A 27128-nucleotide genomic window follows, 5' to 3' on the forward strand; every position below is an offset into this window, starting at 1 on the left:
CCAGGAATCTTAAAGCTGTCTATGATCTTAAATAGCTATGAAATGCTGCTTTATAAAGAAGTCATTGATTTAGAAGACCCATTATATTACTTTTAATGTACTAACAACTTAAAATAATCAAGAAGCAATTCTATATTCCATGAAACATAATCCATTCTATGTTTGAGTTAATACTGTTTCAATTGATTGAACTTTAGAAATTATGTTGGTAATTTTCTAAGATAATAATTACAACCTAAATTCAAGAAGAGGGAAAAGATAAGGCACAAACTAAACAACTAATATCTAACAAATAAAAGTTTAAGGTGGATGCTAGAGATAGAATGTTTGTGCCCACCCCCCACAGATTTCATACACTGAAACCTAATCTTTGATGTGAATGCTGTTTGGTTGGATATGGAGCCTTTGGGAAGTCATGAGGATAGAGCCCTTGTGATTGGGATTACAGCCCTTCAGAGAGCTCACATAGCTTCTGCCACGTGAAGACACAGTGAGAAAACAGCTGTCTATGAACCAGAAAGCAGGCCCTCACCAGACACTGATGTTGTTGCCACTATGATTTGGATTTCCCAGTCTCTTGAATTGTGAGAATTAAATTTCATTATAGCAGCCCAAAAGGACCAAGACAGTGGAACTCAATAAAAATTGCTGTAATTTTTCTAACAACATTATGCCAATTTAACAGTTCATTAGCACAAAGGGATAATGGAAAACTCATATCTTCCAACCACTTCTGTTTCAAATTCCTAGTAACATCAGAGAAATGGGGAAAGGATCTCATGATTCTCCTAATCAGAGTAACTGCAATGTGCCACCTCTTTATTTTGTTCATTTATTATTAATTTTTAAAATTTATTTTTCAATTACAGCTGACACACAATATTAGTTTTAGGTGTACAACATAGTGATTAGACATTCATATAACTGTATGAAGTAATCAATTGCCTAGATAAGTCTAATACCCATCTGACACTATACACGGTCATTAAATGTAACTGATTATATTCCCTATGCTGTACTTTATTATTTTTAGAGAAAGGGGAAGGGAAGGGAAGGAGAGAGAGGGGGGAGAAAAACACAGAGGGAGGGAGAAACATTGATTTCATATATGCACTTTCATATATGCACGCCAACTGGGGACCAAACCCACAACCCAGGCATATGCCCTGACCCTTGGGTTCATGGGACGACACTCCAACCAAGTGAGCCACACTGGCCAAGGCACTGTGACTATTTTAATAACTGACAATTTGTACTTTTTAATCCCTTTCATCTTTTTCACCCATCCCCTCAAACCCCCTACCATCCGGGAACCACCAATTTGTCCTCTGTATTCCAAGTTTGTTTCTGTTTTGTTGTTTATTTGTTTTTTAGAGTCCACATATAAATGAATCATGGTGTTTTTCTCTGTCTGACTTTTTGCACTTTCCTCTAGGGCATAATACCCACTAGGTTCATCCATGTTGTTACAAATGGCAAGATTTCATTCTTTATTATGGCTGAGTAATATTCTATTGCTTATTTATTTTTACTAGCACTCACCACACTGTACAATAATTTTTGTATACAGTTGGCTCATCAATTAGATCATGTACTTTTCAGGGTCAAGAAGCATATCTTATCTTTATGAAGAGTGCCCATCACAAAAAAAAAAGGTGTTCAATAAACATCAGGGGAATAAATAAATGAAGGAGACAACTGGAGTAAATCTTACTTTTCCCCCTCTAGAAACCACTAAGGTTATAGAAGTGCCTTCTCCATCTTCAGTTATTGGATAAAATAAATAAAAGTTTTATACAGTAACACGAAAATACTGAATGAACATCAACTGGAAGCCAAAAGCCCTGGACTTTACTATTGAAGAGCCTGTAACACTGGGCAAAGTAATCAGCATAAAATGATAGGTCAACAGTACATTCATTTGAAGTTCTAACTACCCAAGAACAAACTATGTGCATAATCCATGTTGATTTGCTGTTAGATTCAGTATTATTCTTAAATTATAACAATTTAATGTTAAATATGTTAACACCATAATGTTTAACATAGGCATTAATTTTTCAACAAATTTAAAATAAATCTGTCCTCTGTTATGCTGCTTTTCTCTTCATATTGTTATTACTGGATTGCACTATTTAGAAGCTTCACAATTATATGCATTTTTTTGATTATTAAAAAAAAGTTTGCCTTTTATATTCAAGAGAAGAACATCATTCTACTTCCTTATACAAAATTATATTTCTTAACCAATACATATGTAATAGGCTCCCTCAAATACCTAGCACCACAAGGAACTTTTTTTTAAATCTTAAAAAGTCAAAGATCTTCTCCCTCTGGGAAAAGATCACCATCCTCAATTTTATTTCTGCTTTTAAGCATGATGAAACACAATTTCATCTTTTCGCCTTGTATGTCTGTCACAGCCCCTCAGAGGTAATAAATTATGATCTAATGTTTTTCTACATATCTATGACAACTGGCTCAGAAACCCACCAATTACGTTAAGCCTTTATAAGGACCCAGAATTAGGCTGCAAAGTTTGGGTATAGGGAGGGAGAGATCCAGGAACAGAGGCTTCTTTTTGGGGAACGTCATCTATGTAAGAAACAATTCTGAAGGTATGAGGTAAGACTACCTCTGGATAGTAACTATAGACCTATGGGTCTAAAAGTGTTAGTTATAATAATGATATTCATAAAATGAGCACATATTTTACTAGTTGTGTTAAATTTCTCCAAGTAGTAAGACTGGTACAAATAATTACGCTGTAAAATATTAATACTCAGTCAAAACAGCCTTTTTTAAAAATTCAATTTCAAAATGACTAAATTTCGGGGAGAAAGTTTTATTTCCAATTTTAATTTTCTTAACTTCAAGGAAGAAAAACTTATACATTTAATCTGTGTATTTAAGAAAAAAAGATAAAGTACTGTTATTTTTATAAACTATTCTTGAAGGTGCATAAGACAAGACATTTTCTTCACCTGTAAGGGGTGGGATATCACGATTAACTGTTTCTTCTGCTTCTTCTAAACCATTATTTATTGATGGCCTCACTTGAACTGCTTGATTTGAGTAAGCTGCTCCATTAGTTGATGTAGTAGTACTGGTAGTGATCTCATCCACCTGTTCCATATCAAGTTGTTTTACTATCTCTTCAGCTTCCACAGCCTGTCCTGGGGAATCGGATCCTGATGTTCCTGAAATCATGATTTGGTGTACTCACAATCATCATTTAAAAACTCATATGGGGTGGGAGAATAAAACGTTGTTTAAGGGTACAAATTTACAATGATTAGTAAATAAGCCCCAAAGATCTAATGCACAGTATAGTGAATACAGACAATTTTGTATTATAGTCATCAAACTTGCTATGAGACTAGGACTTAATTGTTCTAACCACTAAAAAGAAAGGATAATTATGGACCATGATAGGATTGCTAATTATTGCTACAATAACTATCCTAAGATATAAATGTACCAACTTGACATGCTGTATACCTTAAATTTACATGTTATATGCCAAATATAATTCAATAAAAATAAGATAAGTAAAACCCATAAATATTTAGAGAAACTATATACTACATAATCAAAGCTGAGGATATCTTTGTTTAGTGAGTCTCTTCTAGACATTTCAAACATGAGGAACAGACTTATAAGCTACAGTAGCATTTCTGAACAAAGTTTTTAAGAGTGTTCAAGTAGTTTAGAAGCGCCCATTTATAGTCAGTCATACTTTAGAATTTTTTATTGAGATATAATTGATATATAACACTATAAGTTTCAGATGTACATACTGATTTATATAGTACAATATGATAAACAACCTGTCATTGGTTAACACCTCTATCCCATAATATAATTATCATTTCTCTTTTGTGGTTAGAACATGTAAGATCTATTCTCTTATCAACTTTGAAGTATATAATACAGTATTGTTGACTACAGTATTTTTTTACATTAAACCAAATATCACTTATTAAGTACCTGCTATGTCTAGACATTATATATATACTGTACATGTATTTCTCAAAAAGCTCCTCATCATTTCAGTACTAAGCATCCTAGACATTGTCCACAGTTGTGATTTTTAAACCAGAGGTAGTTTTCCAAGAATGAGCTACTTGTTCCCCTAACCATGGGGACCTTTTTATTCAGAGACAAAAGGACAAATTCTCAACAAGATTGCATCTTAATAATGACTGAAGTTAGTTTCCTCATTATACTTAGCCATCGCCTACATGACCATGATGCCCAATTCTCCTTCCATTATGGGATGACCCCAAACTCTTCCCATTTTTTAATGAAATCCTCCAAACGTCATTTTCAACATTAAAATCATCCTCCAATACTCTCAAATTCCTCAAAGAATATCCCTTCTACCTAATTACTTTAAATTTAACCTTTTTACAAAAAAAATCTCTTTTCCTGATATACTTCCGTCAAAGCTCTTTATTCTCCCATACTCAGTGTACTAATTGAATCAGAAATCATTTATCTTCATTGCTCCTACCAGATCATTGGTTTTCCACTAATGTGCAAAAATGCCTGCTCCTTTCAAACTGATGTCGCCTGGCTATGTAATTTCTTCACTTAACCTCACTGCTGTCTTCTGCTATCTATTGCAAGTATCCTCTCTTAATCATGGAGGAATTTAACATCTAATTAAATTTAACCAGTTTACTGCTATATTAAATGCCTGTCTCATTGTTGTTACAGGTGATGTCAATGACTAATCCTCAAAGTTCTTGTCTTCTTCACTCTCTCATTCATTCTGCTCGTTAGTGGTGATTACCATGGCCATAACCTGGACATTAAACACTAAGAAACTGTTCACCTCTGAAACCTAAAATTTAAACATATTAATTCCTTACCACAACCTCCTAATCTTCTAATTGTCTATCTATTTCATACTCCTATTATATGTGATCTTCATGTTTGATACAAGCCAGTCTCTTTTATTCCAAACACATCCTTCTACAGCTTCTTCCCTACCCTCTTCATCGAGTTAGACTTTGTGGTGCATCACTTATAAGCCACTCTCAAGCCAGCAGCCTCACTGTCCTTTGCTCCCTTCCCTTCCCACTGTCAGCCATCACAGAAATCCCTACTGAATCAATCTAATTTACAGGTTTCTCGGGCACAGAAACAATACAATTATAGAGCAGTCATGCTCCAAGTGAAACCCTCTAATCTTAGCTAGGCCTATAGCGTGCTGCTCAGTACTTTTGTGTGTGTGTCATTCAGCCTTTTACTTATACCCTTCCAACAGCATACATTCTAAACCTTCACCATTCTCTTTAATCCGTCACCAGAATTACCTCAGCAAATGATACAATCTCCTCCTTTAAAGAGAAAATTACATCAACCCAAGCATTTATTTCTGTACATACTTTCACAGTTTGTTCCTCCAGCATTGGAGGAAAATGCTTTTTCTCCCTGTTTCAATTCCAGTCTTTCTACCTGTTCTCTTGATCCCATCTGTTAGGAGACTCCAGAAACTTTCTTCATTAGTTATTTTCCTATTTTCAACTTCTTCCCATTAGACCCTTCCCTGACACTTAAAAATATGCTTGTGTCTCACAAATATGAACCATCCCTTGAGATTTTATGATTTTTCTAGTTTTTGGGGTTTTTTTCTTTCTATATTCATGTTCTTATAACAGTAATCAACATTTGCTGCTTCCCTTCTACTCTCCATTAGGCTTGTAACTCCAACCACTCCTTTGAAAATGTTCTGGCAAAAGAGCCCAATGACCTTTTAAGTGCCAGGTTCAGTGATGTCTTCTCAACGCTCATTTCCTTTTCTTCTATCTTCACAACTATTTGACCCTAGGTTTTGATATTCTCTCTCTCTCTTTGGCTTCTATGATACAAAGTCTCTCTTGACTTCTTCCATGTGTCCTTTGTTTGCTTCTTTTACTTTGTCCAGTCCTTAAATGCCCCTCCCCCACCCCCTGCTCAAGATTCTGGTCTTTAGTTTGCTAAACCAGATGAGACCATTTACTTCACTAGTTTCAACTAATATCTATAAGAAGTAGGTAATACCAATGTCTACTGTTTAAACCTAGATTTCTAAGCTCCACATCAGAATGACACATTACTACTAGACATTTTTATTTGGTTGTTTCATGGCATCTCAAACTCAGCATGGCCTAAATTAAATTCTTTATCTCCCAGGAATTTATTATTCTTTAAAGATTTTATTTACTTTTAGAGAATGGAAGGGAGGGAGAAAGAGACAAAGAGAAACCTCAACACGTGGTTGCCTCTTGAGAGCGACCTACTGGGGACCTGGCCTGCAACCCAGGCATGTGCCATGACTGGGAATCGAACCGGCAACCCTTTGGTTTCAGCCAGCACTCAATCCATTGAGCCACACCAACCAGGGCTATTCTCTCTTGAAAAGTCTAACCTTGTGTCATCTTAATCTTGCTTCTCTTTCACCTACAATCTGTGCCCAAAATTTGTCCATTCTATAATGCTGATTTTTTTTCTCTAATACCACAATTAGGTTGCATGAAGTCACATGGACTGAAAGTCTAATTTTTCTCCCTGCATCCGGCCTCTTGAGAATCTAACCTACACACTACTATCAAAGAGATCTTAAGAAAACACATATCAGTTCTCAAAACTCACCCATTTAAAACCTTTTAATCATCCCCCACTGACTAAGGAGAAAGTTCAAGCATCTTACATTAACTCTATAATCTGACTTAATTTATAACTCCTATTTTATCCCTTCCTGTGTATTCCTCAAATCTAATGCTTCATCTCTAACAAACTACTTTCAGTTTCTCAAATACACTATATGCCTCTGCTCATGTTGCTCCTTCTCCCTTTACCACCTTTCAAAATTCAGCTTTTCTATGAAGCCTTTTGTGAACCACTACCCATACAGAATCACTCCATTCTCTGAATACCCCACTGCCCCACACCTCTGTGGGTGCACTTAAAAAATTTATTATATTCATTTACGTATATTTCTCCCGCCTGTAAAAAGTGAGCCTTTAGAGCAGGAACCCTATGCTAATCATCTTTGAATCTCCAGTGACTAACACAATGGCTGTAATACACTAGATGCTCAATATTTGTGGAGTTAAATCTTCAAATCACCCCTCACATTTTAGTATTGTTACACTCTCTCTCAGATTAAGAGACTCAAGAGAACTGGTCCAAGGTAACAGGAATAGAGTGGCAGAGCTGGAAATTTTAAAACAAGTTTAACTTCAAAGTCCATTCCTTTCCATTACCCTAAGCATTTATTTCCAAAGATGTTCTATGAAGCACTAGTTCTACAAGATGTTAATAGATGTTCCACAGAATAGGGTTCTTGGTCAAATATGTTTAGGAAATATTGGGTTAAAAAGTTAAAGGTAGTTTTATTTCTACTATAGAACCCTAGAGCCTAATAATGTGCCAATATGCATTATTTTGCCCTCATGGCATCTTGATTTTACAGTACACCATCCTGTCTTTTAAAAATCACACCAATATCCAGAAATGTAATTCAAATTAGCATTTTAATAACCAGGCAACAAGCATTTAGTGACTATCTTCTATGTGCCTAATACTATATTAAACAACATGGTAGGTACAAAAATAAAGACACGATCTCTTTCCCTCAAATAATGTAGAGACCAAATTATCATGTATTAATTGGGTATTAATCATCAGAAATTATAAGACACTAAGTTTTTTTGAAAATAACCTAGTTTCAACTCACTTAAAATTTTTAAAAAATTCTACTTTATTGATCTAGGATACCAAAAATGTTTCCAGATTCTTTCTGGTATATACTCTAAGGATTATAGAAGTCATCCCAAGAAAGAAAAAATAAAACTTTCCTTCCAGCCCAAAGTTTAACATCTAGCTTTTCAGATAGTGAAAGCAGAGTTCATTCACATCAACAGAATTAAACATATCCTATATTTATTTCAGTCACTTAAAAAAAAATTTTAAGAGCTGTGTATTTTTAACGAGGCCAAAAAACAAACATAAGATGCTGACAAATAGGTCACTAAAATCAAACAGAATTTACAAAAAACTAAGAAAACCATTAATTTTTTTAACCCAAATTATTGTTAATGGTTTGTACTTACCATTTTTATTTGCTGGTGAAAAAAAATTGAAGACAGGAGAAAATATGGTCCCCAACAATGTAGTCCTTGGGGGGCTGCCAGAGGAAGGGTTATCTTCTAATTTTCCATTTTGTTTTACATGTTGATTTGTCATTTCATAACTACCAGCTTCTAAAAAAGAAACAAAAAAAAATGACTTTCAGAAGTGAGTTCTAAACCATTCATTGTAAAAATAGTACTTCATGAAGAATAATTGACATTAATGTTAGGAAAGTTTATTGTTTAAATAAATCTTGAGGCAAATAACTTGCAAGTCAAATGATCTTTATACAAATTTACTTATGCTTTGTAAATGCTAAATTTCACTGTGTTTTTCAAAGTACAGTTGACTCCTGAACAACACGAATTTGAACTATGGTGGTCTACTTCAACTTGGATTTTTTTCAATAAACAGTTGGGCCTCCATATCCCCAGGTTTCGCATCCACAGATTCAACAGTATTTATTATACTATTATATTGAAAACAGTATGTTCCATCTATGGCTCGAAATCCACAGACACAGAAGGCTGACTGTATGCATTGTACCCCATTTTATTTTTAATTTTTTTTCAAATTTTATTTATTTTTAGAGGGAGAGGAAGGGAGGGAGAAAAAGAGGGAGAGAAACATCTAGTGTGAGAGAAACACCAATGGGGTTGCCTCTCACATGCCCCTAACTGGGGACCCAGCTTGCAACCCAAGCATGTGCTGTGACTGGAATCCAACCAGCAACCTTTTGGTTCACAGGCTGGTACTCAATCCACTGAACCATACCAACCAGGGTTCTATGCCACTTTATATAAGGGACCTGACCATCTGCAGATTTTGGTATCCATTGGGGTCCTGGAACCAATCCCCTGTGGATACTGAGAGGAGATGGAAGTTTTGGGGGAGTCAAAAGTTGTATGTAAAATTTTGACTATGCAGGAGGATGATGCCCCTTAACCCCTGTGCTATTCAAGGGTCAACTGTAGATTTACATCTAGAATTATATGGACTGAAAATCTTCAAATCAACACAGGGCAACAGAGAATGAAATAAACTCTTTGTAACTAAAGCAAGTTACAATACAAAAACACAAATGCCAACTTTTGTCTTTGTTTATATACATTTTGGGATTCTGCCTATTTCACAAAACCTAACCTCCAATTTATTTCTAATGAACAACAGCAACATAGCTCTACTGAAGCAGAAGACTATATAGCAGTGTTAAAAAGTACTTATGGGTATTGAGGCATCATTTCAAAATATTTAGGAAGAATAACCAGTTTTCTTTAAGTTTCTAGTGAATAAAAGATTTTTCCATGGGTTTTTTAAAAAATAAAACAAATGTTTTGATTAATCATCCTTTACATTCTACAACCTTACTATCTATCTCAGTTCTTCCCTTCTTGGCAATAGCTCTTTTAATTAACTTGTTACTGTATCCCCTTTCTCCCTATTGGTCAATTCTAATAATAGAGATACATCACTGCACTGAGAGGGAAAAGCTAATAAATTATTATTGCTGTTGTGTTTAAAACAGCACCCCATGCTCTTAAGTATTGTTCTTTAGAGATTTCTCTGCTTGTCCTTCTTGGTTTTTTCTTCTGGGGTGCTTGAATAGGGTTTATACAACAACACTGTTGACCTTTGTGCTGTATAATTCTGTGTTATAGAAAGATGGTCTGTAGGATGTTTAGCAGCATCCCTTCAACAGGCTATGACAACCAAAAAGTTCTCTAGATATTGACAAATGTTCCCTGGGGGACAAAACCACCCCTAGTTGAAAACAGCTGGCCGAAGTGATCCAACCCCCTCTGAGCTATGAAATTCCATGACCGAAAAACAAATTCTTTGTACATATTAAGTACATATTTCAAATTTGTAATGTAGAAGACAAAACTATTATTGCTTTAAGAAGTGAATTTATTAGAAATCAAAAATGTTGCTCCATATACATTTTCATGCTAAACAGTATAAAGCTTGTTGCTTTGCTTTTGTCATTTTAATTCATCAAAGTAGATTTATATTAAGAAGGTAAATTTTCATTTCACTTCACACTACTAATATTTAATAAAAAGGAAATTACAAAAACAAGGCAGAAATTGCTTAAAGCAGATTTTTAAAAACAGAAATGAAACATGTTTGGTGAGATCTCTGCCTATACCTAATAAAGCAATTATCTAAATATTGACAAACCTCCATTTACTTGACTTTTCCGTCTTACTCGAGATATCTGTTTGTTAGGTTTTCCTCCTGCTCTTGGTGTTGATGTGATCAGATTATTATCTATATCGCGTTCAATTCTACTCCGTTTTGAAGGATTTTCTCTCTCTTCCTTAAGATATAAAAGGGAAAACATTCATTGAGTAGACATTCTGCCTTAGAGTTTACACTTTTAAAATGATACATTATGATACACACCCCAATCATGTTCACTGCAGCATTATTTACAACAGCCAACAAATGGAAACAACTTAAGGGGTTCACTGATGAATAAAGAAAATGTGTTACATATATGCAACGCAATACTATTAAGCCATAAAAAAAAAAAAATCTTGCCACTTGCAAATATATGAATGGACTTTGAGGGCATGACACTAAGTGAAATAAGTCAGACAGAGGAAGACAAATACTGTATGACCTCACTTATATATGGAATCTAAAATTTAAAGAGCAAACAAACACCACCTAGCTTATAGATACAGAGAACAGACTGGTGGTTGCCAGAGGCAGAAAGCGGGTGGAGGGGAGAAATAAGTGAAGTCAAGAGGTACAAAATTCCAGTAATAAAATAAGTAAGCCATAAGGATATAATGTACAGCATGGTGGATATTAATTAATAACACTGTATTGCATATTTGAAAGTTGCTAAAAGAATAAACCTTTAAAGTTCTTATTAAGAAAAAACCTCTGGAACTAGATATTGTAACAGATGTTAACTAGATTTATTGTGGTGGTCATTTCACAATATCTGCAAATGTCAAATAATTACATTGTATACCTGAAACTAATGTAATATTGCATTTCAATTATATGTCAATAAAAAAAGGGCAAAATATGGTTTGATTTACTTTCCCCTGTTTTTCAAATCTAGGAGAAACAAAATAGAGTATCTAATGTTGGTAGGAAACCCAGAAAAAAATTTGAGTGTCATAAGAGTATTTTATTAATGCAATCACAATACACAAATATATTTACAGTATCCTCACAATTCAGATCCAATCCCCAAGATCCACTCAATGTCCATGCTACTGAAATACTGAATTGCACAATGTGCTCTGAATTTTTAGCCGCTTTCCTTTATGCCTCGAACTGCCTAAAAGAACAGAAGTCATTCCATAAGCACTTAGGGTAAGAGAAAAACCTTACTGGAATTTGCTGGCATATCATGTATTACCAAAAAAGACAACAACAAAAACAGTAAGGCCTACAAATGCCACACCCTACAATGCCAATATCAATTCTTTATTTTTTAAAAGATGTTACTGATTTACTTTTAGAAAGAGGGGAAGGGAAGGTAAAAGAAAGGGAGAGAAACATCAATGTGCAAGAGATACTTTGATTGGTTGCCTCTCACACACCCCCAACCTGGGACCTGGCCCACAACCCAGGCGTGTGCCCTGACTGGGAATCAAACCAGCAACTTTTTGGTTCTCAGGCCAGCACTCAATCCACTGAGCCACACCAGCCTGGGCCCACCTCAGTTCTTTAAATGTCGCAATTAACACTTAAGGACTCTACACCTTAACGAAGTTCTCTATTCATTTCCTTATATGGGACAAATCCACACATGAGTAGCTTATACTATTTTTACAGTATTAGTGACTAAAGTATATCCCAAGCAATAACCTGATTTACTTTTCTCCATCTATTTTTTCTCATTTGTAAAAATTTTTTAAGTCACTTATCACCAGTAACCTTCTTACATTACTACAATAGTGGTCTGTAAGTCCTTGCTGTTTTAATGAGACTACCTGAAATCTTTTGATAAGGACTAGATTTTAAAATTCATATTATATATAATCAACATTCTTCAACAGTCATAGCTTCTCCACTTTTTTTGTATTTGATGCTTTTACACCACAGCAAATAATATATAATATACTAACTACTATGCATTTTCTAAAGGTTGAATATTATTCTATCATTTCTGAAACAAACCTTGGTGTTTTAAGTGGCCAAAATTATAATTCTCTATTTGGATTAAAATAGAAAAAAGAGAAAACTGTAAATATCATTCAGTACAGAATTTTACTTTTACTGACCAGTTTCTCTAATTTTACGTAGTTCCATCCAAACAATGTAATTACAGTACCTGTCAGGTACCCCTCTACCCCACGCCCCATGGTTTTGCTTTCTGTGGTTTTACTTATCTGCAGTCAGAAAATGTTTAATGAAAAACTCAAGAAATAAATAATTCTTATGTTTAAAATGCATTCTGAGTAGCATGATAAAATCTCATGTCACCCAGCTCCATCCCCAGCTGGGACTTGATCATCTCTTTGTCTAGTATATTCATGCTATCCACTCAAGTGTTAGTCACTTAGTAGCTGTCTTAGTTATCACACTGACTGTCCTAGTATCTCAGAGCTCTTATTCACGTACCCCTTACAGTAGACTAATGCTACATCACAATGCCCATGTCATTCAACTCACTTCATCTTATCACATAGGCACTGTACCATCTCACATCATCACTAGGGTGTGCGCAGTAAAATAAAAAGTTTGAGACAGAAACCACATTCATATAACTTTTATTACATTATATTGTTGTAATTGTTCTATTTTATTGTTAGTTACTATTGTTAATCTCTTACTATGCCTAAGTTGTAAATTAAAACTTTATCATCAGTATGTATGTTTTAGAAAAATCATAGTATCCATGTGGTTTAGTACTATCAGCAGTTTCAGACATCCATTGGGGTCTTGGAACCTACCTCCTGTAGTGGTGCAGTGGAGGGGAACTGCTCTATAGCACAAAATAATGCCTCTGTGATCAACAACAAAACTCCTCAAATTTTTACTGTTTATCATTCCTCTGTAGTTTAAAATTAACATGACACATCATATCCCAAACACAGGATCTCTATTACCAGAAAATACAGGGGTCTTTCTATAAAGTCCTTCAAGAACACAAATAAAGCCACAGGGCCCCAACTACAGTAAGCTCTAGCATCCTCTTAATGAAGTCTCTTAGTACATCTGCTGTTAACATAAATATATCTATTTCTGAAAATCGTGCATTCTATAAAACTAAAAATATTAAGGATTATGGGGGAAAATGGGTCTATGAGGGTAGAGAGGTATACACTGGGGCAAATCAGTTAATGCCTCTAAAACTCCATAAAACCATAGCACTAACAAAAACAATGACTGAGACCAAAGGACACCTCAGTCAGGCAGCTAAGAGCAGCGGAAGCACTACCTTAAGGCTTAAAATAAAAGGTATTAAAAACAGAGAAGTAGAAATAGAAGCTTATACAAGCTAAAAAGAGACACTTTAGGCCAGCAGGGCTGCTAAGATGGACACAAAAGGAAATGCAAACTGCCACATGAGAAGAATCCCTGCTACACCAGGCTGTACCTCTCTGAAAGGGCACCCCCCACCTTATTGCAGATTATCACCTTTAATTAAAAATTCGGGGAGAAAAAGATGGAGGAGGAGTGAATGGGAGTCATGCAGACCTCCTCCCAAGACCAAACTGGAACTGTGACTAAATAGTGGAGAAATTACCTGGAAAACAATGGAACGATAGAGGGAGAGGAGCCTTGGAGCTGCGGACAGAGAGTGGAACCAACTCTCACACATCCTAACGGGTGAGAAGGGCGGTGGAGGCTCGAGAGGGTGGGCTGGGCACCCACAGGCACCAGCACCAGAGAGACATTGAAATGGCCAGTTGGATCCCCCTGAGACGAACAGGGTCTGAATCATAAACAGGGACCCCTAGACTACAGCAGCTGAAACCAGGAAAACACACAGACAAAATGCAACCCTGAAAAGCACAGAGACAGGCGGCTGGAGATGGAAAGAGACATTTAAAGGGCCAATGCAAAAATGTGCAGTGGCAGCTGCCTTCCTTGATCTCTGGGTAGAGGCAGCAGGAGAGTGGGCTGGTGCCTAAGTAAAGACTGGTGAGGAAAACTTTGTGGAGAGAACTGAGACAGTGGCCAGCAGAGCCCCGGTGATAACTCACCTCCCACCCTGAAGCTACCATCTCGCTCAGGCATAAGTGAATCAATAAACCTGCCTTTTGCATGCTCTGCACGCAGCCTGTGTGCGTGTGGGCTGGGGGCTAAGTGCAGACTGGCTGGAAGAAATAGAGGATCCCTGGCCAAAGGGGACACACAGCTGCATAGAGTCCCTTGAGGAGAGACTGGAGATGGGAGGGGTTGGGGAAAGAAGTGGATGATTATCCGAGATTCCCGGAGTAGACTCTCTCCCCATTCCGTAGCCCCCATTTTGTGCAGGCAGGTCATGTCCCCAAAGAGGCAGAAGCGGGTGCGCCGGAAGGTGCGCGATTACACCGCGGTCTGCAGAAATAGTGGATCCCTGGACAAAGGAGTCAGAGAGCTGCCCAGGGACCCTCAAGGAGAGACTGGAGACAGAGGCGTTGGGGAGTCCCGGTGCTGACTCTTCCCCAGTCCACGATCTACATCCTGCTCAGGTGGACTACTCCCCTGAGTGACAGCAGCCTATAAGGGCACAATAGTCCCGCCATCAGGAGGCACTGCTCCGCCCTGTGGTGCCTAAGCCTGACAGATGAGGACAGAGTGACCAGATTGACAATCACAGGAGACAGAAGCAGACAGTAGATTCCTGGAAGGCTCAAACAAATGGTCCAAAGTCAAATAGGGCCAACAACTGACACCATCAGAGGCAGACCCAGAAAGAAAAAGAAAAAATAAAAAGACTCGCCAACTACTATATAAGTTTAATCCACAAAGTCAGGAAATCTAGACGGATCAATTAAAGCAGAAGCAAAAAAACAAAAACAAAAAAAAACAGGACTGTCACAAAACTGTGAAGAAACAGAAGTTCCCCCCAAATGAGGGGAAAGGAGGAATCCCCACAGAGAGAGCTAAATGAAATAGAAGCAAGTGAACTATCAGATATTGAATTCAAAACAATGGCTCTAAGGAAGCTCAATGAGCTCAGCCAGCTCAAAGATAACTATGAGAAACTGCAGAGAAACTATCAGGAACTTAGAGCAAACTATATCAATCTGGAAAAGGACACAGAAACTATCAAGAAGACTCAAGAGGATATGAAGAATACCATTTCTGAATTGAAGAACACAGTAGAAGGAATCAAAAGCAGGCTAGATGAAGCAGAGGACTGAATCACGTGAAATGGAGGACAAGGTAGAAAAAAGCTCCCAGAAAGAACAAGAAATGGAAAAAAGACTCAAAAAGAATGAAGAGGCATTTAGGGAAATGCATGACAACCTGAAATGCAATAATATCCACATAACAGGGATACCAGAAGGAGAAGAGGAGCAAGGGATAGAGAACCTCTTTGAACAAGTAATGATGGAAAACTTCCCTAATTGCAGGAGAGAAAAGATCTCACAAGACCAGGAAGCACAGAGGGCCCCATTCAAGAGGAACCCAATGAGGCCCACTCCAAGACACATCATCATTAAAATGGCAAATATCAAAGACAAAGAAAGAATCCTCACGGCAGCAAGGGAGAAACAGGGAGTAACGTACAAGAGAGCCCCGATATGGCTAGGAGCTGACTTCTCAACAGAAATACTACAAGCCAGAAGGGAATGGCAACAAATATTCCAATCATGAAAAGCAAAGGCCTACAACCATGGCTGCTCTACCCAGCAAGGCTCTCAATTAAAATAGAAGGGGAAATAAGGAGTTTCCCAGACAAAAGAAGGCTAAAAGAATACATCTCCACCAAACCAGCACTACAAGATATGCTAAAGGAACTGGTTTAAGAAGATGAAGGAAAAGAGTGAGAAAGAGAAGAACACAGGTACAAAGAGAAAAAAATGAATACGTTTCTATCAGTAATAACTCTCAATGTAAATGGACTAAATGCCCCAATCAAGAGACACAGGGTAGCTGAATGGATAAGAAAACATGACCCACACATATGCTGCCTACAAGAGACCCACCCCAGAGCCAAAGACCTACACAGATTGAAAGTAAAGGGATAGAAAAAAATATTCCAAGCAAATGGGCAAGAGAAGGTGGCAGGGGTAGCAGCAATACTTATAGCCGACAAAATAGATTTCAAAACAAAGGCCATACAAAGAGATGCAGAGGGACACTTTATAATACTTAAAGGAAGAATCTATCAAGAAGACATAAAAATTGTAAACTTATATGCATCCAACATAGGAACTCCCAAATATATAAGGAAAATCTTGGATGACTTCAAAAAAGATATAGACAGCAATACACTGATAGTAGGGGATTTTAACACCCCATTGTCAAAAATGGACAGATCTTCCAAACAAAACATCAACAAGGATATTGTGAAGCTGAATGACGCACTGCATCAAATGGACTTAACTGATACATATAGAACCTTACATCTCAAAGAAGCAAAATATACATTCTTTTCAAATGCGCATGGAATTTTTCAAAGATAGACCACATGATAGGACACAAAGCAAGCCTCAGCAAATTCAGGAAAATTGAAATACCAAACTTCTTCTTGGACTACAAGGGCTTGAAACTGGAAATCAACCTCAAAGAGAAACCTTAAAAACTTGCAAACTTATAGAGACTGAACAGTACACCATTAAATAATGAATGGGTCAATAATAAGATAAGAGAAGAAATCAAAAAGTTTCTGGAAACAAATGAAAATGAACATACAACAGTCCAAAACCTATGGGACACAGCAAAGGCGGTCCTGAGAGGGAAGTTCATAGCAATACAGGCTTACCTAAAAACGATAGAACCATTTCAAATAAAAGACCTAACACTACAACTTCAAGAATTGGAGAAACAACAACAAAAAAATCCCAGAGCAAGTAGAAGGAAGGAAACAGTCAAGATTAGAGCAGAATTGAATGACATAGAGACAAAAAGAACAATTCAAAGGATCAACCAATCCAGGAGCTGATTCTTTGAAAAGATAAATAAAATCGACAAGCCTTTAAGCAGATTCATAAAGAAAAAAAGGGAGAGGACTCAAATTAATAATACCAGAAATGAAAGAGGAGAAATAACAACTGATACCACAGAAATACAAAGGATTGTAAGAAACTACTATGAACAATTACATGCCCAGAAATTTGAAAACCTTGATGAAATGGACAAATTTCTAGAAAAGTATAATCTTCCAACACTGAAGGAGAAAGAAACAGAAAGCCTGAACAGACCGATAACAGCTGGGGAAATTGAAGCAGTAATCAAGAAACTCACAAAAGCCCTGGGCCGGACGGTTTCACAGGAGAATTTTACAGAACATTTAAGGAAGAGCTAATCCCTGTCCTTCTCAGACTATTCCAAAAAATCCAAGAGAAGAGAAGATTCCCAGACTCTCTTTATGAGGCCGGCATCACCCTAATCCCAAAACCAGATAAAGACCCTACAAAGAAGGAAAACTACAGGCCAATTTTGCTGATGAACATAGATGATAAAATCCTCAACAAAATATTCGCAAATTGCATCCAGCAATACATTTAAAAGATTATCCACCATGATCAAGTGGGATTCATCCCAGGGATGCAGGGATAGTTCAATATACGGAAATCAATAAACGTAATACATCACATAAATAAAAGAAAAGACAAAAACCACATGATCATCTCGATAGATGCAGAAAAAGCATTCGATAAGGTACAGCACCCATTTATGATCAAAACACTCAGCAAAATGGGAATTATGGGGCATTTCTCAACATAATAAAGGCCATATATGAAAAACCTACAGACAACATCGTACTCAATGGGCAAAAACTGAAAGCTTTCCCACTAAGATTGGGAACACGACAAGGATGTCCGCTTTCACCACTTCTATTTGACGTAGTATTGTCCTAGCCACAGCGGTCAGACAAGAAAAAGAAATAAAAGGCATCCAAATAGGAAAGGAGGAAGTAAAACTATCACTGCAGATGACATGATAGTGTACATAGAAAACCCTGTAGACTCCACCAAAAAACTACTCAACCTAATAAGTGAATTTGGCAGAACAGCAGCATACAAAGTCAATATTCAGAAATCAAAGGCATTTTTGTATACCAGCAATGAAACAGAAGAAGAAATAATGAGGAAAAAAAAATCACATTCGATATAGCAACAAGAAAAATAAAGTACCTAGGAATAAATTTAACCAAGGAGGTTAAAGACCTGTATGCAGAAAACTATACAACATTGAAGAAAGAAATTAAGGAAGACACAAATAAATGGAAGCATATACCGTGCTCATGGACTGGAAGAATTAGTATCATCAAAATGTCCATACTATCCAAAGCAATTTATACATTCAACACAATCCCTATTAAAATACCAATGATGTAGTTCACAGAAATAGAACAGACATTTCAAAAATTTATATGGAACCATAAACGACCCCGAATAGCCGCAGCAATTTTGAGAAAGAAAAACAAAGTAGGAGGGATCACAATACTGGGCATCAAACTATATTACAAAGCCACTATCCTCAAAACTATCTGGTACTGGCACAACAGACCCATAGACCAGTGGAAGAGTATATAAAGCCCAGAAATAAGCCCAGGTCTACAGGGGCAACTAATATTTGACAAAGGGGGCAGAAGCGTAAAGTGGAGTAATAATAGCCTCTTCAACAAATGCTGTTGGGAGAGCTGGACGGCTACATGCAAAAAATTGAAATTGGATCATCAGCTGACACAATACACAAAAATAAACTCAAGATGGATAAAAGACTTAAATATAAGTTGCAACACCATAAAAGTCCTAGAGGAGAACACTGGCAGGGAACTCTCAGATATCCCATGCAGCAATTTTTTTACTGATATATCTCCTAAAGCAAGGGACATAAAGGAAAGAATAAACAAGTAGGAACTCATCAAAATACGAAGCTTCTGCACGGCTAAAGAAAACATCAGCAAAATGAAAAGGGAGCCAACTGTATGGGAAAATATATTTGCTAATGATACATCGGACAGAGGTTTGATCACCAAAATATATAAAGAACTCCCACAACTCCACTCCAAGAAGACAAACGATCCAATCAAAATATGGGCAAAGGACCTGGGCAGATGCTTTTCGAAGGAAGAGATACAGAGGGCTCAGAGACATTTGAAAGGATGCTCGGCATCACTAGCCATCAGAGAAATGCAGATCAGAACTACAATGAGATACCACCTCACACCGGTCGGAATGGCCATCATAAACAGTTCAACAAACAACAGGTGCTGGCGAGGCTGTGGAAAAAAGGGAACCCTAGTACACTGTTGGTGGGAATGCAGACTGGTGCAGCCATTGTGGAAAGCAGTGTGGAATTTCCTCAAAAAGCTGAAAATGGGAACTGCTTTTTGATCCAGTGATTCCCCTGCTGGGACTATACTCTAAGAACACCAAAACGCCAATTCAAAAGAACCTATGCACCCCAGTGTTCACAGCAGCACAATTTACAATAGCCAAGTGTTGGAAGCAGCCTAAATGCCCATCAGCAGATGACAGGATCAAAAAATTATGGTACATTTATACAATGGAATACTACACAGCAAAAAGAAAAAAAGAACTACTACACTTCACGACAGCATGGACAGAACTAGAGAGCATCATGCTAAGCGAAATAAACCAGGGGACGAAAGACAGATACCATATGATCTCACCTATTAAGCGGAACCTAACCAACAAAACAAAGATGCAAGGAAAATATGACCATCAACACTGAAAGAAAAAGAAACCAACAAAGACAAAAGGGAAGGAGGGAGGAGTGTGGGGGGCGGGGGGGGGGGCCGGGGGCGGGGGTAGGGGAGGAAGGGAAGGGGCAAGTCAAGGAACATATAGCAAGGACTCATGGACAAAGCCAAAGTGGAGAAGGATTGAGGGAGGGAGAGGGGGAAGGGGGGCAGGGGAAAGTGGTGGGGGAAAGGCGGAGACAAATGTATTTGGAAAAATAATTTAAAAAATAAAAATAAATAAAAAGTCTGGGTGTGACATTGGAGAGAGCTATTGTCTCTGTAACACCTTAAACATTTTTACTTTCCTGAGAACGTATAAAATTCCACTTCCATTATTCAGGATCCCCTTGGCTAGTTTAGGGAAAAAAATCACGTATATACCAACACTCCCCCCCACCCCATGTTATACTAACTCTATTTCCCTATTTACCAATACTGTATATGTTAACTGATATTGTGGAGGTACCACATATTGTAGCAGACTGAACTTTACTGTGATCAATTGAGAATACATTCAAATACTTTAGCCTGCATCTCTCAAGGAATAGGAAGTTAGTAAGATCATGGGTAAGTTTCTGCAATGGTTGATAATAAATCCTATTATTCAATAATGTATTCAAGTGTCTGATGATGGTCCAATTTTGAAAAACAATTAGCCAGCCAACCAATGCTAGTCTTCCTTAGATATTCAACTGTATACTTTGGGGACTTTTTTTGGACATGGTATGATTTTCAGAAGGGAAACTATGAAAAACAAGAGTTCCACATTACTGTATAAGATGTTTTAATAAATTTAATAACCCTAGAGTGTCTTCTCTGGAAGTTATATTTTCCACAGTTGTCTCTAAGATAGATTTCTAAAGGGAAAATCTTTGGGAAGGTGGTGTTCTTAAATCTTTGAATCCCAAAGGAAATAAGAGAACTAAAGAGGCAACCAACGCCGAAAGGCAAATTTAAAACAAAACCCAGAGACAAGGTATCTCCCCTAAACTCCATGTGGATGAGAACAAACTAACAGTCACAAACCTGAGTGCCCATATGCACCAGTGCAGAAGAAAAGCAAAAGGATGCAACCAGGCGGTAGGACACATCTGAGAATATAAGTCTAAAACAGCTAAGAGGCAGGTATTCAATGGAAAGCACAGCAGACCACTTTGATGAGAATATATAAAAAAAGAGAGAGGAAGTTGCTAAGGGGTCCATGGTGAGAGTGAAACAAGAGCAGATTAGCTTTTATAAGCTCTTGAAAATGGCCACCAATGGTTCCTTCTAGAATAGGGCTCCACACAGAGGGGAAACTGCTAAGGATGTAATCAAAACTGGGTAAGAAATGCACGAGAGAGAAGACGGAAAGAGAAGTTTCAGATAAATATGGGGTAGGGATACAGTGACAGGATAGCTCAAAAAGCAATCATATTTTTTAAGACTATACACAAATAACAAAACCAATTTAAAAAGATACCCTGAACCACATAACCCTCTAAAAGTTCCAAAAGTCTAATATATAAAAATGAGCAAAAAGAAACTATAGATTTCAAATCCCAAGCAAAAATGTAATAAAACACACAAGGAGAAAAACAACATCTCTAGAGATGAACAAAACATGCATGTCAGAAAAACATGCACAGAGAATAGATCAAAATTATAACCTTATGCCCAGACTGGTGTGGCTCAGTACGTTGGGTGTCATCCTGCAAACCAAAACGTTGCTGTTTCAGTTCCTGGTCAGGGCACATGCCTAGGTTGTAGACCAGGTCCCGGGTTGGGGAAGTATAAGGGGCAATCAATGATGATTCTCTCACACATCGATGTTTCTCTCCCTTTCTCCCTCCTTTCTCCTCTCTCTAAAAATAAGTATATATTTTTAAAAATTATAACCTTCTATTTCAAAACAGAACATTAAAAAAAAAGGATGAGACATACATCAGAGTTAGAAAAATTCAGAAATGAAGTGACAGAACTAACAATAATTAGAAATAAAAAAATCACTTCAGAAATAAAGACTGAACTAGAAGGAACATGAAAGTGAATAAACAGACTAGATTATGCCTGTAAGAGAAATAGAAGATAAAATAAGTAAAAAAAATTTAAGACATCAAAATGTGACAAATATTGCAAGACAAAAAAAGACCCAAAAGACAGAAAACAGTAGTCCTTGAAGAAGAAAACCTAAGCAAACCATGGCAAAAGAATAAAATTTTCCTCAAATAAAAGATTTCAAATTACATATTGAAAAAGTACTGTTTCACTAAAACTATCAACCTAGAAAAACAAATACCAATATATACCCCAAACTTAAGAGAATTTAAAGAAAAAAATCCTTTGGAGAACAAGGTAAAGACTACTTATAAAGGGAAAATTAGATTATCCAACTTTTAACAGCAATTTTTTTTATGCCAGGAAAAAAATAGAATAACATTTAAAATAATCAACAAGAGAAAATGGAAACCAAAAATTTTATATTCAGCAAAACTGGTTTTTCTTTTTAAAGATTTTATTTTTAGGGAGAGGGAAAGGGAGAGAGTAATACTGATTCACAAGAAAAATGTCAATGGGTTACCTCTTGCACACCCCCGCTGGGGACCTGGTCAGCAACCCAGGCATGTATCCTCACCAGGAATTTAACTAGCAACATTTTGGTTTGCAGGACAACACCCAACCCACTGAGCTACATAGTCAGCACAGTCAGTGCTGATTTTCAAGCATGAAGGGCAACTTTAGCAACATGCAAGAAATCAGATTATTACCTGAACACTTTTTGTGACACTACTACAGAATGTGCTTCAGAGAGCCAAAATGACTTCAGACAACAAAAACAGCTACAGACAATGACATGAGGACTGAGGGTAAGCATTAAACATACCAAATATGCATACTAAGTGGGGTAAAAATAGGTTTACTGTTATGAGTATGCAGAAGTTTATTTTTGCATTTTTATTTACTAATTACTGTATTATTTTCCATATAAACAATTGTAAACCTACTTTTGCTCCAACCTGGATAACTTACATAACAAAGACAAATGAAAACTATAATATTGCCTATAATGACTACAGGCTCAGAAGGTATAGCTATAAAACTATAACTATGTATGGTGCCAGTGGGTACCAGATTATCCAGGGGATCACTTCATAAATTACATAAATGTCTAACCATTATGCTCTATACATGAAACTAATATAATACTGAATGTCAACTGTAACTGACAAAATTAAAAAAATAAACTTTAAAAAAATTCGTGAGATACATGGGAAGTTATTTTTTTTAATTGTTCACTTTAAAAACATCCTGAGAAAATTGACAGAATTCAAAATACAAAATAAAGTTCTTTAGGCATAAAATAAATAATACCAAATGCGATTCTCAATCTGCAGTAAGGAATGAATACCACTAATGTGAATATGTGAGTAAATATAAAAGGTCTTTGTGTTCATTACTTCTACTGTGCTCTTACTAGCTGTCTTCAATAGTTACACCTGCTATAATCTCTATAGCCTTATTATGATCTGGTAAATTGTTATCTTTAAGTCTCAGTATCCCTATAGCTGTGTACTTTCTTCTATATATGTAGAAACACAGTAAGAGTACTCATGTTTTGCTTTGCAATATTAAATTTAGTTTAAACTTTTTAAGTCAACAAGTTATTTCAGAATTTAGTAATATTTTAAAATAAAAATAAAATAAAATGTATAACTATAATAAAAAATAGGTCATTGAATTAAAAAAGGGAGATTAAATGATTTGTGATTTCAATCCACTACTGCACTGATGGAAAGGTTTTTCTTTATATCACTATTCTCTTACAAAAGGGGGAAAATCTACTCCGAAGAAATTGGATGAAATTATATATTACAAATGAAAATATGGTAAACCCGTTTTCCTTTTAGTCATAAAGTTGTCTAATTGTGTCCTATGTAAAATAATATATTTAAACTGAATTATGGTGTTAACTCTACTGTCATTTGAAATCATTCAGTATTTTAAAAAAAGGAGTATTTTAAATATACACATGTTGAGTTCTTTAAAAGCCAAAAACTGTTACAGCCTTTCAAACTAAAAATAAAAATACCAGTGAAGTTTTTAAAAAGTTACAGTGCATCAGTTGAAAAAGTGTACATAGTATCTGAGAGACTTACAAACCCTTGCATGGTAGATAGTGCTGAAAGCCAACTGAATAAAAAGTCAGTAAAAGAAACAAGCACTTCCACCTGCACTTTCCAAAAATTCCTTTTTGTTTTTAGATAAGTTAAAATTTTATTTGTTTTAAAATAGTTTCAAAATTTTGTTTTATTAATAGTTTAAAATTTAACATGCAGCAGGTATATAATTTTAATTATGAATGAATATTTTCAAAGTTCTTCAGTTTCAATTATCTAATGAGATATACTGATAGATATAAGCCACATAAACAAATGTTCTTTAGGGTTTCCAATACCTGTGAGAAAGTAAAGGATCCCAAGATCAAAAACTTTAAGCACTACTTGTTCAAGAAGCACTTACTAATGAAATCGTAAGTTAAAAAGTCACCTCCCCCAAAGGGGAAAAAAATTGGACAGTTCACAAAGGAAAATCCACAAATGACCCTGGGCTGGTGTGGCTCAGTGGACTGAGTGCTGGCCACTGAAGCAAAGTATTGCTGGTTCGATTCCCAGTCAGGGCACATGTCTGGGTTGAGGGCCAGGTCCCCAGTAGGCGGCACTGAAAAGGCAACCACACATTGATGTTTCTTTCTCTTTCTCTCTTCCTTCTCCTCTCTCTAAAAATAAATAAATAAAATCTTAAAAAAAAACCCACAAATGGCCAAGGAGCACTTGAAAAAAATATTCAAAATCATTAATCATTAGAGAAATGCAAAATAAAAACAATGACATACCACCCCTCCCCTGTAGAAAGGCTCAAGTTAAAAAGACTGACAATACCAAATACTGGTGAAGATGTGGGAAAGTGGAACTGTCTGACATTGCTACATACAATGTAAAAATGGCACAAATACTCTCTAAAGTAGTCTGGCAGTTTCTTCAGTTAAAAAGTCTTTTTTTAAAAAAATATAGATATTACTTATTTTTAGAGAGAGGGAAAGGGAGGGAGAAAGAGAGGGAGAGAAACACTGATGTGAGAAACATCGATCAGTTGCCCCTCGTACACACCCCAACCGGGGACTGAACCTGCAATCCAAGCATGTGCTCTGACTTGGGGGACAATGCCCAACCAACTGAGCCACACCAGTTAGGAATAAGTCTTTCAACAAAATGGCACTTGGATCAATGGATATCACTATGCAAAAGAATAAAGTCGGACCCTTACCTGACAGAACCTACAAAAATTAATTCAAAATGGACAAAAGAGCTAAATATAAGACCTAAAACTATAAAATGCTTATTAAAAAAACTTAGGTCTACATCTTTATTACCCTGAATTTGACAACGGTTACTTGGATATGACATCAAAAGCAAGCAACAAATTTAAAATAAATTGGACTTCATCAAAATTTAAAACTTTTGTGCTTCAAAGGGGTCCACAGAATAGAAGAAAATATTTGCAAATCATGTATCTAATAAGGGACTTGTATCTAAAAATATATAAGGAACTCATACAATTCAATATAAAAACAAAAATAACCAATTAAAAAATGGGCAAAAGGCTTAAATAGACATTTATCCAAAGAAGGTATACAACTGGTCAAGTTCATGAAGATGCTTGATGTCATTAGTCATTGGGAAATGTATATTAAAACCACAATAAGCTGCCATTTCACACATACCAAGATAGTTAAAATGAAAAAGACAGACAATAACAAGTGTTGGAGAGAATGAAGAGAAATTGGAACCCCCATATTTTCTGGTGGGACTGTAAAATGGTGCAGGCACTTCGGAAAACAGTCTGTAGTTCCTTAAAAAGCTCAACACAGAATTATCATATGACCCAGCAATTCCACTTCTAGGTATATACTCAAGAGAAATGAAACTAGATATCCATATAAAAACTTGTATGTGAATGTTCATAGCAGTTATTTTTAATAACAGCCAAAATATGGAAACAACCCAAATATCTACTAGCTGAAGAACTGATAATCAAAATGTGGTATAATCACACAGTGATTTATTACTTAGCAGTAAAAAAAAAAAAAAATGATGTACTGAAACATGGTACAATGTGGATGCACTTTGAAAATATTACACTAAGTGAAAGAAGCCAGACATAAAAGACTATATACTATGATTCCATTTATATGAAATGTCTAGGATAGGCCATCTACTCAGAGACAGAAATGTAGATTAGTGGTTGCTCAGGCCTAGGGAAGAAAGGGGAGTTGACAGGTGATAGCCAAAGGGTACAGTTTTTTGGGGGATGATGTAAATGACATAAAATTGATTGTGGTATTGAATGCAACTCTGTGCCTATACTAGTAAAGCTACTGAATTTATACCTTAAGTGGGTGAGTTAGAAGATATGTGAATTATATTTCAATAAAGCTACCACACAGAAAAAACATACTGATCATATATAATCCAGCAATATCAATTTCATTTACCAAAGTTTAGCTTAAATATATGCCCATACATGGATTCAAATATAAATATTCATAACAACTTTATTCATGATAACCAAAAAACAGAAACAATCCAAATGGATAAAGAAATTAGGCTATGTGTTATACAATAGAAAACTACTTGGGGGGGGGTGTTAAATTATACCCAGTAACAGAAGTGAACCCAAAAACTATGCTGAGTGAAGGAAGCAAGACATTGTATCATCAATCATATGAAATTCTAGAAAAGATCAGTATGATAGAAAAGATCAATATGATCTATAATGATAGAAAGTAGATCAGTGGTAGTTTGGGTGATACTATGAAACTATCTGCAAAGACTGAAAGGGTACTATTTGGTCTTGGCTGTATTAATCTGTTAAAAGTCACGAAAACACAATACTTTAAATGAGTATTTTATTATACTGAATTATACCTGAATAAAGTTAATTTTTAAAAAGTAAATATAGGAGATAAAATGGAATTCTAAAGATAACTAGTTCACCAAAAGAGGGATAAGAACAGAGAAACAAATAACAAATGGGATAAAAACAGAATACATAACAAAATGGGAGACTTGAAACACACCTTATTAGTAATTACATTAAATGTAACAATTTAAATATAAAC

The 27128-nt window shown here is 36.1% G+C and overlaps 1 protein-coding gene across 3 annotated transcripts in view; it reads right to left on the reverse strand.

Annotated features, from left to right (window-relative positions):
• CTDSPL2 (CTD small phosphatase like 2) overlaps positions 1 to 27128 on the reverse strand; it is an 84417-nt gene that overhangs the window by 21519 nt on the left and 35770 nt on the right. For all 3 annotated transcript variants that reach the window (XM_054565475.1, XM_054565474.1, XM_054565476.1), the window contains exons 3-5: positions 10306 to 10444; positions 8106 to 8255; positions 2985 to 3200 (exon numbers count right to left, since the gene is read on the reverse strand). In XM_054565475.1, the coding sequence (XP_054421450.1) occupies positions 2985 to 3200; positions 8106 to 8255; positions 10306 to 10444 (505 nt within the window). The remainder of the gene's footprint in view (positions 1 to 2984; positions 3201 to 8105; positions 8256 to 10305; positions 10445 to 27128) is intronic.

This window comes from Pteronotus mesoamericanus, unplaced genomic scaffold, assembly GCF_021234165.1.
Source record: "Pteronotus mesoamericanus isolate MK-2021 breed Mesoamerican mustached bat unplaced genomic scaffold, CSHL_Meso_final contig_164, whole genome shotgun sequence".
NCBI lineage: Eukaryota > Metazoa > Chordata > Mammalia > Chiroptera > Mormoopidae > Pteronotus > Pteronotus mesoamericanus.